Here is a 12,761-nt window from a genome sequence, read left to right as displayed (position 1 = left end):
TACCGAAGGTTGGACTTGCTGATTTCTTAGAATATCCAGTTTCCTTCACGCAGATATTCTATAATACACGTAGAACTGTCATCGAAACGCGCGCTTTGATCAGAAAATATTTCTTTTATCTTTCTTTTACCCCAAAGATTTTTGTTCTGTTATACACATCTTGATGGATTCGCTGTAAACAACGGAGGACAAAAAGAAATAAGAAATTATGGCTCGTAAAAGTACGCTTAACCGCACGTTGAGGTTTATGCTCACTATGTGTGGTATTTGGCCGGGTACACCGTACGTTCTGCTCTGCAGAATATTTTGGGTCGTTTCTTTGACAGTTACTCTATTCTGCCACTATCGTTATTTTCTGACACACGTATATTCTGCCGAAATCTTGGATTTGATGGACTGTCTGTCCAGTTTCCTTGCGTATTCCAAAATAATTATCAAATTCATTGTGTTTTGGTTAAATCAGCGGTAAGTAATATAAAATATAAATTATTATAACGTTTAGAAACATTCGGAAAAAAATGTTACGATTAATATGCACTCATATCAAAGCTCCAACGAAAGATGCTGTAACTCCAGAACCATAATTTTTCAGAAGATTTATTTGTACAATAGCTTTCTTCTCAAAAGTAGAATTGTGAGTAATATATTATATTAGCCACAAAACTTTCTTTTTTAAAACAATGTACATCACATAGCGATTCGACCGATTTCAGGTGAGAAAATATTGTAAAGCGCTCTCTCACTTAAAAATACAATTGCATCCTACTTTTCATTTTTACTGTCAATATATTTTATCATATTAATAATTTATGAGCAAAGATTATTGGTGAATAAAAAGCATGGACAATTAGTTGTAATATCTAAAGATAACAAATCTTTAAAGAGACCAATTTACGTGACGATAATTAAGATTATCTTTAAGATTATCTTACGATTAAATGAAAATAATCATCCACAGAAAATTCATCGAAATCTTGGCAGTGATGACGGAAGACTGGAGCGATTGCACTAATAATGACATTAGTATGCGCGAGATAGCACGCAAAGCGAAAATATCGGATCGTATTGCAAATGCGGTCGTCACCCTTCACACGGTGACAATTGTTGCATATTGCATCGGTATCATCCTGGCCGATGCCGATGTCACTGACACTACGAAAGAACTTCCTTTAATCAATAAGCTAGAAATTCCTTTCGACATAAACACGCAGTCCACATACAGAATCATTTTAATCGCAGAATTTTTGCTTATGATTCTTTGTGGATGGGCGGCTGGTATAACAAACTCTTTATTATTAACATTGGTAAGTTGAGATTCCATTCTCCACTTCATACAACCTCATAAGGTTGTATTTAATTAAAAATAATAGTATGCATTTATAAATTAAATATATATGGTTCACACAATTTTTTATTTATATTGATTTTAATTATATTATTTGGCACGTTGTAAGTTTATCTGATGCACTGCTTAAATATTAATCTCATTCGTGAATTATAATTAATTTCACATGTATAATTGTATTTTTATTTTCAGACTTTACATACGGCTGGCCAAATCGAAATTATGCGTCACCGGCTGACGCAACTTGTGTCTCGTAAGAATGAGGGCGAATCAATTGCTATGACTACGAGTAAAATTATTCAAAAACACCAAAAAATTATCAGTTTTTCAAAAAACATTGAAAGTCTTTATTCATATATCGCATTGCTTCAATTTGTGTCAAACACGATAATGATATGCTCGCTAGGTTTCGTTATAGTAACAGTGAGTAATAATAGCATTGAATACAAAATTATTGTAATTCTTCAAATAGTTGCTAATAATATAATATTATTAAATATAAATTTATTTATTTTTTAATATTCTATTACATGTTCTGTTCAAGTTTTTCTCGTTTATAAATTCGCTCACTTTTTATTATACATATCATAGTAAAAAGTTATATGTAGTTATTTATATTTAATATAACTCGCACATTATATTTTTGTACAAAATTGCAGGCAATCGGTAGCCCTAATGCGGTAGAACAAATAATAAAATCATTTTTATTTTTCACTATAACAAATCTCGAAGCATTTATATTTTGCTACGCTGGAGAATATTTGAACAATAAGGTTAGTGATATTTATCACAATGATAAAACATTGCGAGTATATAATTGTTTCTTTCATCTCGCATAAAATTAGAAAGAATACTATAAATTATTTTATTTCCATTTTCATAGAGCAAAGAAATTGGTGTCGCGGCATATAACTGTGAATGGTACGATTTAAAATGTACAGAAAGTCGTCTTCTGTTATTTGTCATATTAAGATCGCAGAAACAGCTGACACTCACAGTAGGAAAGATGATGGATCTCTCCTTAGCATCTTTTACAAGCGTAAGATTTATAGTATTTATATACATGAACTTCTCGCCTTTAAAGATGAAGAGAAAAATGAAGGACAAAAAAGCACCTAAATTTACTTATTAAAATTAAAAATACTGATTTTTAAAATAAGAGGCAATATTGTTTTAGATCATGAATGCTTCGGGATCATATTTGTCAATGCTGTTGGCGATGCAATAAGCAGTTCTATAATTTTTAAATAATCCCAGAAAACTTGGAAGTTATCCGTAAATCACTAGTTACAAAAATACACGTTGTAATATGACATATTTTTCTAAATATAATGCAAGATAATTATAAAATTTCTTATTTTTCTGTTTAAATCATCGATATATTTACAGTTAAGAAATAACGTAAACACTTTTCGCTATGCAACAAACAAATTTGTTTCAATTCTAATTATGAGAAATAAAATAATATAAATTTTCGTAGCGTTAAACTCATTCTTCCCCTTTAGATTTTGGGATTTTTTAAAGGGTAGTAGGCATAATGAATCATCACACATCATCGTCATATGACGATACGTCTGCACGAATCATTACATATTTAAAACAAATCTGCTGTTGCATGACTAACGCTCAAGCGAAAGAATAATGACCCTATTTTCTGCCACTCAGACAACAAAAATGACGAATGTATCGTACATGCAACAGAATAAAAATATTTAGTCAATTTTTGTAAAATTGTAAAATTTATATTAAAAAACCTATTTTTTAATACCTGCATTTATGATGATTTTTTGTGATTAACACGACATACTTATTTGATTAATTGTCTTTATACAAAATAATCTGTAATACACGCCAAACTTATATATATCCTGTCTTTGCGCGCAATTAGTCCTGATTTATTTAGAATTGTGATAAATTGCTTCATTTTCACACAGAAATTCGTGTATTTATAAAATTATTGTTACATTGCTAAAGCATGGCATGAATTGCTAATAACAAAATATTACAAACACTTGGAATCACTATAAGCAACCGAATGTGAAGTTTCCCCACACGTTCTTCTTTCTTCCAATTATCTAGCCTCTAAATTTCAAAACTTTCCTGAAGGGTCGGACATGACTGACCATCGGATATACATAGCTATATCTATCTCCACATGAATCATTGCATATTCAAGTAGATAATTTTGCGGTTGTATTGCTAGTATTCACGAGAGGGAAAAGCGAAACGTGCTTTCTTCCCTTATCTTGCAACAAACTTGCGAAAAATGACGACAAATATATTTGCGGCCTGTGCACGCGGTACGATAAAAATATTTAATGAACATCTTTCATTGATCACACACAGTTGCTGCAGGTTGTATTTGTATTAATGATCTTTTAGATTTCTCTCTGTTTCCCAGTCTTAGGCAGATATTCTGTGATGTATAGTTTCCATCGAGATATAAACTATAATTCATCGGACTGTCCATCGAAAGACAGATACAAATTTGAGCATTGGAGCATATTTCTTTTGCTTCACTGAAGCATTTTATTCTACTATATGTCACATATGGACAAATTTACTTGTACGAATAGGCGAGAATAAAAAGAGATAGAAAATTATGGTTCGTCAGAATCCGCTTGATGGCACGATGAAATTTATGCTCACTTTGAGCGGTGCTTGGCCAGGCGCATCATCCGCTCTATTCTGGAGAATGTTTTTCATCGTTTCAGTGATAATCGCTCAGTGCTGTTGCTACCGTTACGTTGTGATACATATGCATTCTGCCACACTTTGGGACTTTATGGACAGCTTGTCTGTTGTTTTGGCAAATGGCAAAGTGCTTTTCAAATGCCTTGTGCTTTGGTTAAATCAGCCGTAAGTAACGTGTATATATATACACAAAGTTGGGAACAATTTACAAAAGTATCCCATTAAACTTTCTGGTTAGAATATGTGAAAGTTTGGTTTACATATATGACATTTGGAAATAACAAATGTCCAAAAAGATGAATATTTACAGCGTGAAAATTAAGATTACTTTAAGACCGACAATATAATAGGTGAGCACCATCATCCACAGAAAATTTATCGAGGTGCTAACAATAATGAAGAAGGATTGGATTGACTGTGCTAATGACGATATCAGCATGCGCAAGACAGCAAGCAAAGCTAAAACGTCGGAACGTATTACCAAAATTATCCTCACCCTTCATACAATGTCAGTTGTTAGCTTCAGTATCGGTGTCATCCTGGCCAATGTCGATGTCACCAGTAACACGACGGAATTAATCTTCCTCACTAAGATAGAAGTTCCTTTCGATGTAAACACGCAACGCACATATAGATTTATTTTACTAACAGAATTGTGTTTTATATTCATGATGGCTTGGTCGTCTGGTACAACAAATTCCTTGTTATTAATTCTGGTAAGTTGAGGATGTACAAACGATATTCAAGCTCAAAAACATAACTCGAACAATAATTTTAAAATTTCATTTATGCAGTAACTACATTGTATGCATTTTAAAAGCCCAGCACGATATAGATATAAAATTTGAGCTAAATTATCTATGTTGCCCAATTTACTATTTCCGTGTATTTTAATAGTACCATTCCGCATCCTTTTGCACCGCTTGAATACAAACCAGTTACGGATGTCGATTATTTCATAAGCAACGGGATCTTTATTTCCAGACCTTACATACAGCCGGCCAAATCGATATTTTGCGTTATTGGTTAACGCAGCTCACACCCTCCGGAAATGCGAGTAAAGGTGAATCACTCGCTGCCGCAACGACTAAAATTATTGAAAAGCACAAAAAAATTATATTTTTTTCGAAGAATATAGAAAGCCTTTATACACATATTGCGCTGGTGCAATTTGTGTCAAACACGTTAATGATCTGTGCGCTAACTTTCCTTGTCGTAACAGTGAGTAAGATTATTTTAAATGTAAACTTATGTAGTATTTCTCTAATATAATTACAAATAATATGATAATATTAAATCTCCATTTATTCCTTAATATTCAATTTTACTTCAGATATCTAAATTATGCTTTTATTAATTTTATTTACATTTTGTTATATACAAGTATCCTAAAGAGTTATTAATTTATATGCATATAACAATTAATACAATAACTAATATAATATAACAACTAATATATAATAACTAATATAATACAATAATTAAATATATTATTTTTATTAATATACACTTATATACTATATATTAATTATATATACACTAACTTTATACTTAATAATTTTTCGCACATTTTGTTGTTATGCAATGTCGTAGACAATCGGTAGCCCTAATGCGACAAAGCAAATAGTGAGATCTTTTTTCTTTTTCGTTATAACAAATCTCGAAGCGTATATATTTTGCTTTGCTGGAGAATATCTGAAAAACAAGGTTAGCAATAAAGTAATATTTATAATAAAGTACTAATAATTGTCGTAAATTGTTAATAATAAATATTTCATCTAATTAAAAAAAATATTGTAAAAAATACCAAAACATCAAAAATTTCTCTATTATTTCCATCTTTATAGAACAAAGAAATTAGTTTTGCGGCGTACAACTCTGCGTGGTATGACATGAAAACTAAAGATAGTCGTGCCCTGTTATTTATCATGTTAAGATCGCAAAAACAATTGACACTTACAGCTGGAAAGATGATGGATTTATCCTTGCAATCTTTTACAAGTGTAAGATTTATATGTATATAAAAACTCTATTTATACGATAAAACATTCTTTTTTAATATTAAAAACAGAGATTTTGAATTATGTAATGCAAAAATAATTCTTTAGATCATAAATGCTTCGGGATCATTTCTGTCGATGCTATTGGCGATGCGATAAATACTAGATGATCGATTATTTAACAACAGTAAAAAATTATGAATTATACATATATCAATAGTTCTAGAAATTCATGTTATAATACAGTATATTTCTCCAAATACATACAAATATTAAACAATAATCTGAATCGTTCTCTCTAAAATTACAATACATTACAATGTAATCAGATTCTGCGTAAGTGTCATAAAAATCAGGAATTTTTTCTTGCACAATTTGAGGTAAAATATTAAAATATTTTATTACGTATCCTACGCGAAAGAATTATACTATTATATCTCCTTAATTTCCTCAGGCAATTGATACTGCTGATGCTATGGAGCAGATTATAAAAAGCAATCTTTTATTCTATACGACAACGAATCTGGAGGCATTTATATTTTGCTACGCTGGACAGTATTTGAGCAATAAGGTCAGCGATGAAAGATAATTACTACAACAATAAAATTACTAATAACAGTATTTATGTATTTTTTTTTATAAAATAAGGCATAATTAGACTTTATTATTAAACTAATATTACAAATGTCTTGTAGAGAGATCAAATTTGCAACGTATAATTGTGGATGGTACAGTTTGAAATCTAAAGATATTCGAATTTTATTATTTATAATATTAAGATCTCAGAGGCAATTAACGGTAACAGCTAGCCAGCTAATAGATCTCATCTTGAAATCCTTTGCAAGTATAAGATTCAAGAAAAATAAAAAATTTAGCTCTATCTTTCTATTCTAGCAGTATTTACTAGACCGTATTCTCCTTTATGAGCGCTCTTTTTCTTGTAGTAATATTCCATTTGCATAAATATTAATTCCTAGTGCAAACAACATTGTTATAGATCATGAATGCTTCGGGATCCTATACCTGTCAGTGTTGTTAGCGATGCAATAAACATCCGCACGTTCACCTCGATAACATTTAATCAATAGTCGTGGAGCGACTTTTAAAAACGCGTTTTCACTAGTTACACTAACAGACATTAGTATTGCATATTTTCCCAAACATATTCTATAACATAAAGATAATTTACCTAAAATATAACATAAAATTATAATATACACTGTACTGTTCTCTGTAAAAGTTGCCGTATCTCAATTTCTTATGGAAAGATTGGAAAGAGAAATCGTGGATCTCTTTCTTCAAGCTAAGAATTTGCGGTGTAAAGATATAACACGCAATGCTAGATACGCAGTAATTTAATTTTTTATTTTCTTTCGCTCTCTAAACTTCAAAATGTTTCCAAAGCTCACTGAGCACGACTTGCAATCGAATATACCATACCTATGCCTAATATGTCCAAGTGTATCATTGCTTACTTTAAGAAAGCAATTTTCTATCACAACATCGGCTCTCAAGAGAGAGAGAGAAAGAGAGAAAGAGAGAGAGAGAGAGAGAGAGAGAGAGAGAGAGAGAGAGAGAGAGAGAGAGAGAGAGAGAGAGAGCTGACCCCACCTGTGTGTTCCCTCCTTTTCATTAAAATTGTTAGGACCTGCGACAGATGTACCTATAGATGGTCTGCACGCAGGACGGTAAAAATATTTAATGAGTTTTTTCCATTGGTCGACAATCCAAGGGTGAATTCGTGCGATGACCTTTTAGGAACGCCCAATCTTTACGCAGCAATTCTGTGGTGTACGTCAATCCATCGAAACGTACATCTGGTGGACGTACATGATCAAGTTCACATTGTATTTCCTTTTGCTTCGTTAAAAATACTTATTATACATTTTGGTGTGCTCGCGCGCGTATGGAAAAAGAGGTAAAGAAAAACATTATGATCCGGAAGAGCACAATTAATCGCACAATAAAAGTTGTGTTCACTTTGTTCGGTATATGGCCAGGCACATCGTGCATTTCGTTTTGCAGAATATTTTGGATTATCTCGATAATAATTGTTTAATTCTACCATTATCGTTACCTTCAAGTACATTTCCATTCCGATGATCTTTTCAATTTAATGAATTGCTTGAGTAGCTTCCTAGCATATACATGAAAGTGATGACAAAATTTGTTGTGTTTTGGTTAAATCAGCGGTAAGTAATACGATTATACACACATAAATAATGATGTGAATAATTTATAATCAATGATGAGTTTATAATCAAATTACAGTTAAATGTGTTTTCGTGGCGAAAGAAAATCTATAATCCATTCATTGATTTAAAATTTGTGTTCAATAATTTAATTATATATATATATGTATATATATATATATATATATATACATTCTAAAATTGCGTTTAGTAATTACATCATGTATATTTACGCGCGTTTAATATGATTTTGCATTCTCATTAAATTTAAAAAAAATGTACAAAGCGGAAAAGCTAAAATGTTGTGACATAATATTGATTTGCTAGACTCTGCTAGAGTTATCCAGTAATATTTGGGAGACGATAAATTTTCTAAAAACTTGAAATAATCTTTTTTCGTAATCGGATAGGATAATCGACGTACCAAATCATCCACAGAGAATTCATCAAAACCTTGGAAATGATGACGGAAGACTGGGACAGTTGTGTCAACAACGAGGTCAACATGCATGAAACGATATGCAAAGCGAAATTATCGAGTCGCATCACTAACGCAATGATAATTCTTCATACGTTAAGCGCCATCGCATACAGCACGCGCATCATGCTGGCCAATGACGATATCAGTGATCACACGTCCAAGCCACCCTACATTCACAAAACGGAACTTCCCTTCGACGTGAACACACAAAGAACGTATAAAATGATTCTAATTACGCAAACCGTATACGTCATCATGTGCAGCTGGGCTGCTGGTGCTGTAAATGCTTTGCTTTTAACATTGGTAAGTTAAGGGATGTATAAGCAATTCTCGCGAACGACAGTTACAACAATAACAATAAATGATAGATATAACAAATCATCCAATATTAATATCTGGCAAGAGTTTGAGTGTATAAAGTTGGATCGTTGTCTCGTGGAATTTGTTTCTCTCATGTCCCGTGTTACATGTCCTTTCTTCTAATACTCGAACATAAAAAGAATTGATACGATTTTAGTGTTGTGCTACATATTCTTTATTTCCAGCTTTTACATGTAGGCCAAATGGATATTCTGCGCTGCTGATTGATTAATTTCGCACCCAAGGAGAGTGAAAAGAAACATAAATCAATCAGTACGGATAAAATAATTCAGAAATATCAGAAAATTATTAAGTTCTCGAAGAACGTCGAAAATCTATACTCTTGCATTGCATTGCTGCAGTTTGCATCCAACACAGTAATGATTTGCTCATTGGGATTCCTCATAGTAAGCGTGAGTAAAATGTGGAAATTAAAATACTGCATATTAATGATTGCAGCTTATCGTGGGCTTGTTAATAAGTGCACGACTACTTTAATTAATTGCCTTATATTTTATAATACACATGAGATTTGTAAATAGAAACAACTATTTATAATGCACAATAAGGTAATAATTTTATTTTTCGTTTACAGGCAACAGGTACACCCGATGCGACAAAGCAGATAATAAGATCTCTCTTATTTTATGCTATGACGAATTTAGAAATATTTGTATTCTGTTTTGCTGGAGAATATCTAAATATTCTAAATAACAAGGTTAGCAACAAAATGATATTTATAACAATAATAAAATGACAAATAATTTTAAAAATTCTGTATGTTAAGATATTGAAAAAATAAGTTATCAGACATTATATTAAAACAAATATTTGTGGAATGTATTGAAAATCTTTTTCATAATTTCCATCTTCCTAGAGTAAAGCGATCGGAAACATAGCATATAATTCCGCATGGTATAATTGGAAACCTTAAGATCGCAAAAGCAACTAACACTTACTGTTGCGAATATTTCGCAAGTGTAAAAATTATACGTATAACACACATACTAATTTTGCACATTATTTACATATATATAATGTTTGTTATAACATATTCACTTTTCTCTTTCTTAGAATTGATTTACTTATGTAGATTTTTACCCATAATTGAAGCGCGCCTGTTTGCAATAATTTAATATAATCTGTTATAAATTTATAATTATAAAAATAGTCTTTACTTTTAATACAAAGAATGACACTTGTTATAGATCATAAATGGTTCGGAATCGTATTTATCGGTGATGTTGGCGATCCAATGAACATCAGATCCATCTCGTCGACCTTCTCAGCTGATTGCTTGTCAAACACACATCAAATAATGTGCAAATTACTAGTTAGAAAAACACCTAACAATACAGGCTGTTTTCTAAATATGTATATATTTGGAGTAAAGAACATGATGCAAAATTTAAACTACGATCTGACATTCTGAGATATTATGTACACATAAGCCGGTATTCATAATCAGATCTTATTTCAAGACCGTCTTAAGTAATATCTTAACATGCTAATACGGCTCTGTGATTGGTTAATGATATCTTAAGATTGTACTTAAGATGGCCTTAAATATAAGAACCGACTATGAATACCGGCCAATAGTTAAAGTTAGAGGCAAAAGCAAATTCAAAGATCAATATTTCTCAAATAAATATTTCTTCAGTATTGACGTTGTTAAAACGTTTTGTACGACGAAGCGTGACATATATATTCCAATATTATTCCATAAACTACTTACTTTTGTATTCGTCATCCAATATCCAGACTAAATCTGTCGCTGAATATTTTACAACACTAATGCACATTCAGATATACACAATATACACGTTCCCGTAGCATCGCGCAATTCAGTTTTCTGCTTCTTCATCGAAGTCTCTTCACCCTCTAGATTTCAAAAACTTTTTGAAGGATCCCCAAGCTTGATTCATCATCGGACGTCGCCCCGCCTGTATGCCGCGTGTATCGTTGCATGCTTAAGACAAACAATTTGCGATCACGTCACCGCGTGCACGAAAGAGGGAGAAATAATTCTGCCTGTTCCATTCTTTTATCAAAGTGGGGAAGAGCAGCGACGAATGCGTGCTCATGATACGATACAAATATTTAATGTGCAACTCCTATTGGCCGTTGGCTTAGAGGCGCACCTGTGTGTGATGACCTCTTACGACCCCTCCCAGTCTTCACCCGGATATTAGATGTAACGTCAAACTGTGGTTGACAAATATATATATATATATATATATATTGCAACTTACTGCGATTTAAACATGAGTCATCATTTTCAGTGGACTTTTTCTTTTTAAACTTCGTACGTGGGTAGTCAAATAAATATCCTGCATTGTTGATTGGCGAGGCTGATATCCGAAATTAATATATCCAATTTTAGTATACAATATACTGCCAAACAAAAACTAACGTAAATAAATGCAAATTTACCGTCATTATTATAAATAAAATAATCCAGAAACATCAGATTATTTAGTTCTCGGAAAATATCAAATATTTATATTTATACATCGCACTATTGTAATTTGTATGAAACACTGTGATAATTTAATTTTAGAATTTTAGTCATATGTGTTTGTGAGTGTAAAACACACACACACACACACACACACACACACACACACACACACACACACACACACACACAGACGTTAAATGGTATAAATAAATAAAAATAAGTATTTTATTCCGCAAAATTAATTACGTATTTGCATTGTGCGTATCTTGTTAATTTCTTCATGCATTGCATATAAATTGTTGCATCGATAAACTATTCGCGGTTTCGACGAATTATTTGTATCATATAAGGTAACTCCGGTATACACGCCGCAGCTGAGGGAAACTTAATTTATCGAGTACTATTTACTATGTTTAAGGCAAATAAATTATACCAATAAAAACTTTATACCGTCTACTACTATAAAAAAAAAAAATATATATAAAATATTTATTCTTTGTATTTCATTATTTTTACTTTTGCAGAGCAAAACTGTTGGATCCGCTGCGTATAATTGTGCCTGGTACAATCTAGAACTTAAACACAATCACATTCTGTTATTCGTAACACTGAGATCGCAGAAGCAGCTGACGCTCACAATTGGGAAAATGATGGATCTCTTGTTGCAATGCTTCGCAAGAGTAAGATTCGTACATAGTATGTAATTTATCTAGTTGTACAATACACACGTAACATTTGCCGTAATTATATATCTCCAGGTTTATGTTTGTGCTCATATAGCTCTTTTTATCACATAGATTACTTTATAAGTATAAGTATTACATTCTCATAACGATAGCTTGGGTATAATAACAAATGTTAAATTAAATTTAAACTCTGACGTTGTTATAGATTATAAATTTTATGGAATATCAATAATTATATCGGTGTTATTAGCGATACAGTGAGCACCGCGTTTCTCTTTGACTTTCAATTAACAATCTTAAATATGTATCCAGTAATATATAAATTCACTAATTAGATAAGCGCCTAACACAATATATTTCTTCGAACATACATACTTTGAGATAATATATAATTTAATTAGCAATAAAATTATTTACAGAATAATATCAAACTATATGGCCTTTAAACTGCAATACGAAATCTTGATTTAAAAAAGAGATCGTTAGAGTGTATTCTCGATTTCCAAGAATCCCGCGGCTATCATCCCTTCCTTTCCGGTGCG

The 12,761-nt window shown here is 31.8% G+C and overlaps 2 protein-coding genes, 1 long non-coding RNA gene and 1 pseudogene across 7 annotated transcripts in view; 3 read left to right on the top strand and 1 right to left on the bottom strand.

The window, feature by feature from the left end:
- LOC143897101 (uncharacterized) overlaps nt 1–12,761 on the bottom strand; it is a 195,954-nt gene that overhangs the window by 111,335 nt on the left and 71,858 nt on the right. The gene's annotated exons all lie outside the window — the stretch shown is intronic.
- On the top strand, nt 42–2,772 carry LOC143896971 (odorant receptor Or2-like). Of its 2 annotated transcripts, XM_077405199.1 has the most exons (7): nt 42–465; nt 593–634; nt 959–1,304; nt 1,538–1,768; nt 2,005–2,118; nt 2,229–2,384; nt 2,523–2,772. In XM_077405199.1, exons 1-7 carry the CDS (start codon nt 209–211, stop codon nt 2,571–2,573), a joined length of 1,197 nt encoding a protein of 398 aa, XP_077261325.1. In that variant the 5' UTR covers nt 42–208; the 3' UTR covers nt 2,574–2,772. The 2 variants fall into 2 exon arrangements, with proteins under 2 accessions (XP_077261325.1, XP_077261326.1); XM_077405200.1 differs by lacking the exon at nt 593–634 and having other exon boundaries at nt 51–465; nt 2,523–2,768.
- LOC143896969 (odorant receptor Or2-like) lies at nt 3,764–6,852 on the top strand. 3 transcript variants are annotated; one of them, XM_077405197.1, is made up of 7 exons: nt 3,764–4,204; nt 4,410–4,755; nt 5,024–5,260; nt 5,633–5,746; nt 5,887–6,042; nt 6,494–6,610; nt 6,735–6,852. In XM_077405197.1, exons 1-7 carry the CDS (start codon nt 3,948–3,950, stop codon nt 6,756–6,758), a joined length of 1,251 nt encoding a protein of 416 aa, XP_077261323.1. In that variant the 5' UTR covers nt 3,764–3,947; the 3' UTR covers nt 6,759–6,852. The 3 variants fall into 3 exon arrangements, 2 of the variants coding, with proteins under 2 accessions (XP_077261323.1, XP_077261324.1); XR_013256805.1 differs by lacking the exon at nt 6,735–6,852 and adding an exon at nt 6,148–6,419 and having other exon boundaries at nt 3,766–4,204; XM_077405198.1 differs by lacking the exons at nt 6,494–6,610; nt 6,735–6,852 and adding an exon at nt 6,148–6,474 and having other exon boundaries at nt 3,766–4,204.
- On the top strand, nt 7,946–12,666 carry LOC143896972 (odorant receptor 13a-like; annotated as a pseudogene). The gene is made up of 5 exons (XR_013256806.1): nt 7,946–8,231; nt 8,670–9,015; nt 9,258–9,485; nt 9,668–9,790; nt 12,058–12,666. The product of XR_013256806.1 is annotated as an odorant receptor 13a-like (transcript).

Source organism: Temnothorax americanus, unplaced genomic scaffold (genome assembly GCF_048541705.1).
Source record: "Temnothorax americanus isolate GAGA-0224 unplaced genomic scaffold, ASM4854170v1 Scaffold2, whole genome shotgun sequence".
In the NCBI taxonomy this organism is placed as follows: domain Eukaryota; kingdom Metazoa; phylum Arthropoda; class Insecta; order Hymenoptera; family Formicidae; genus Temnothorax; species Temnothorax americanus.
The sequence above is the reverse complement of the archived record's forward strand: the minus strand, read 5'-3'. Positions and strand labels throughout refer to the sequence as shown.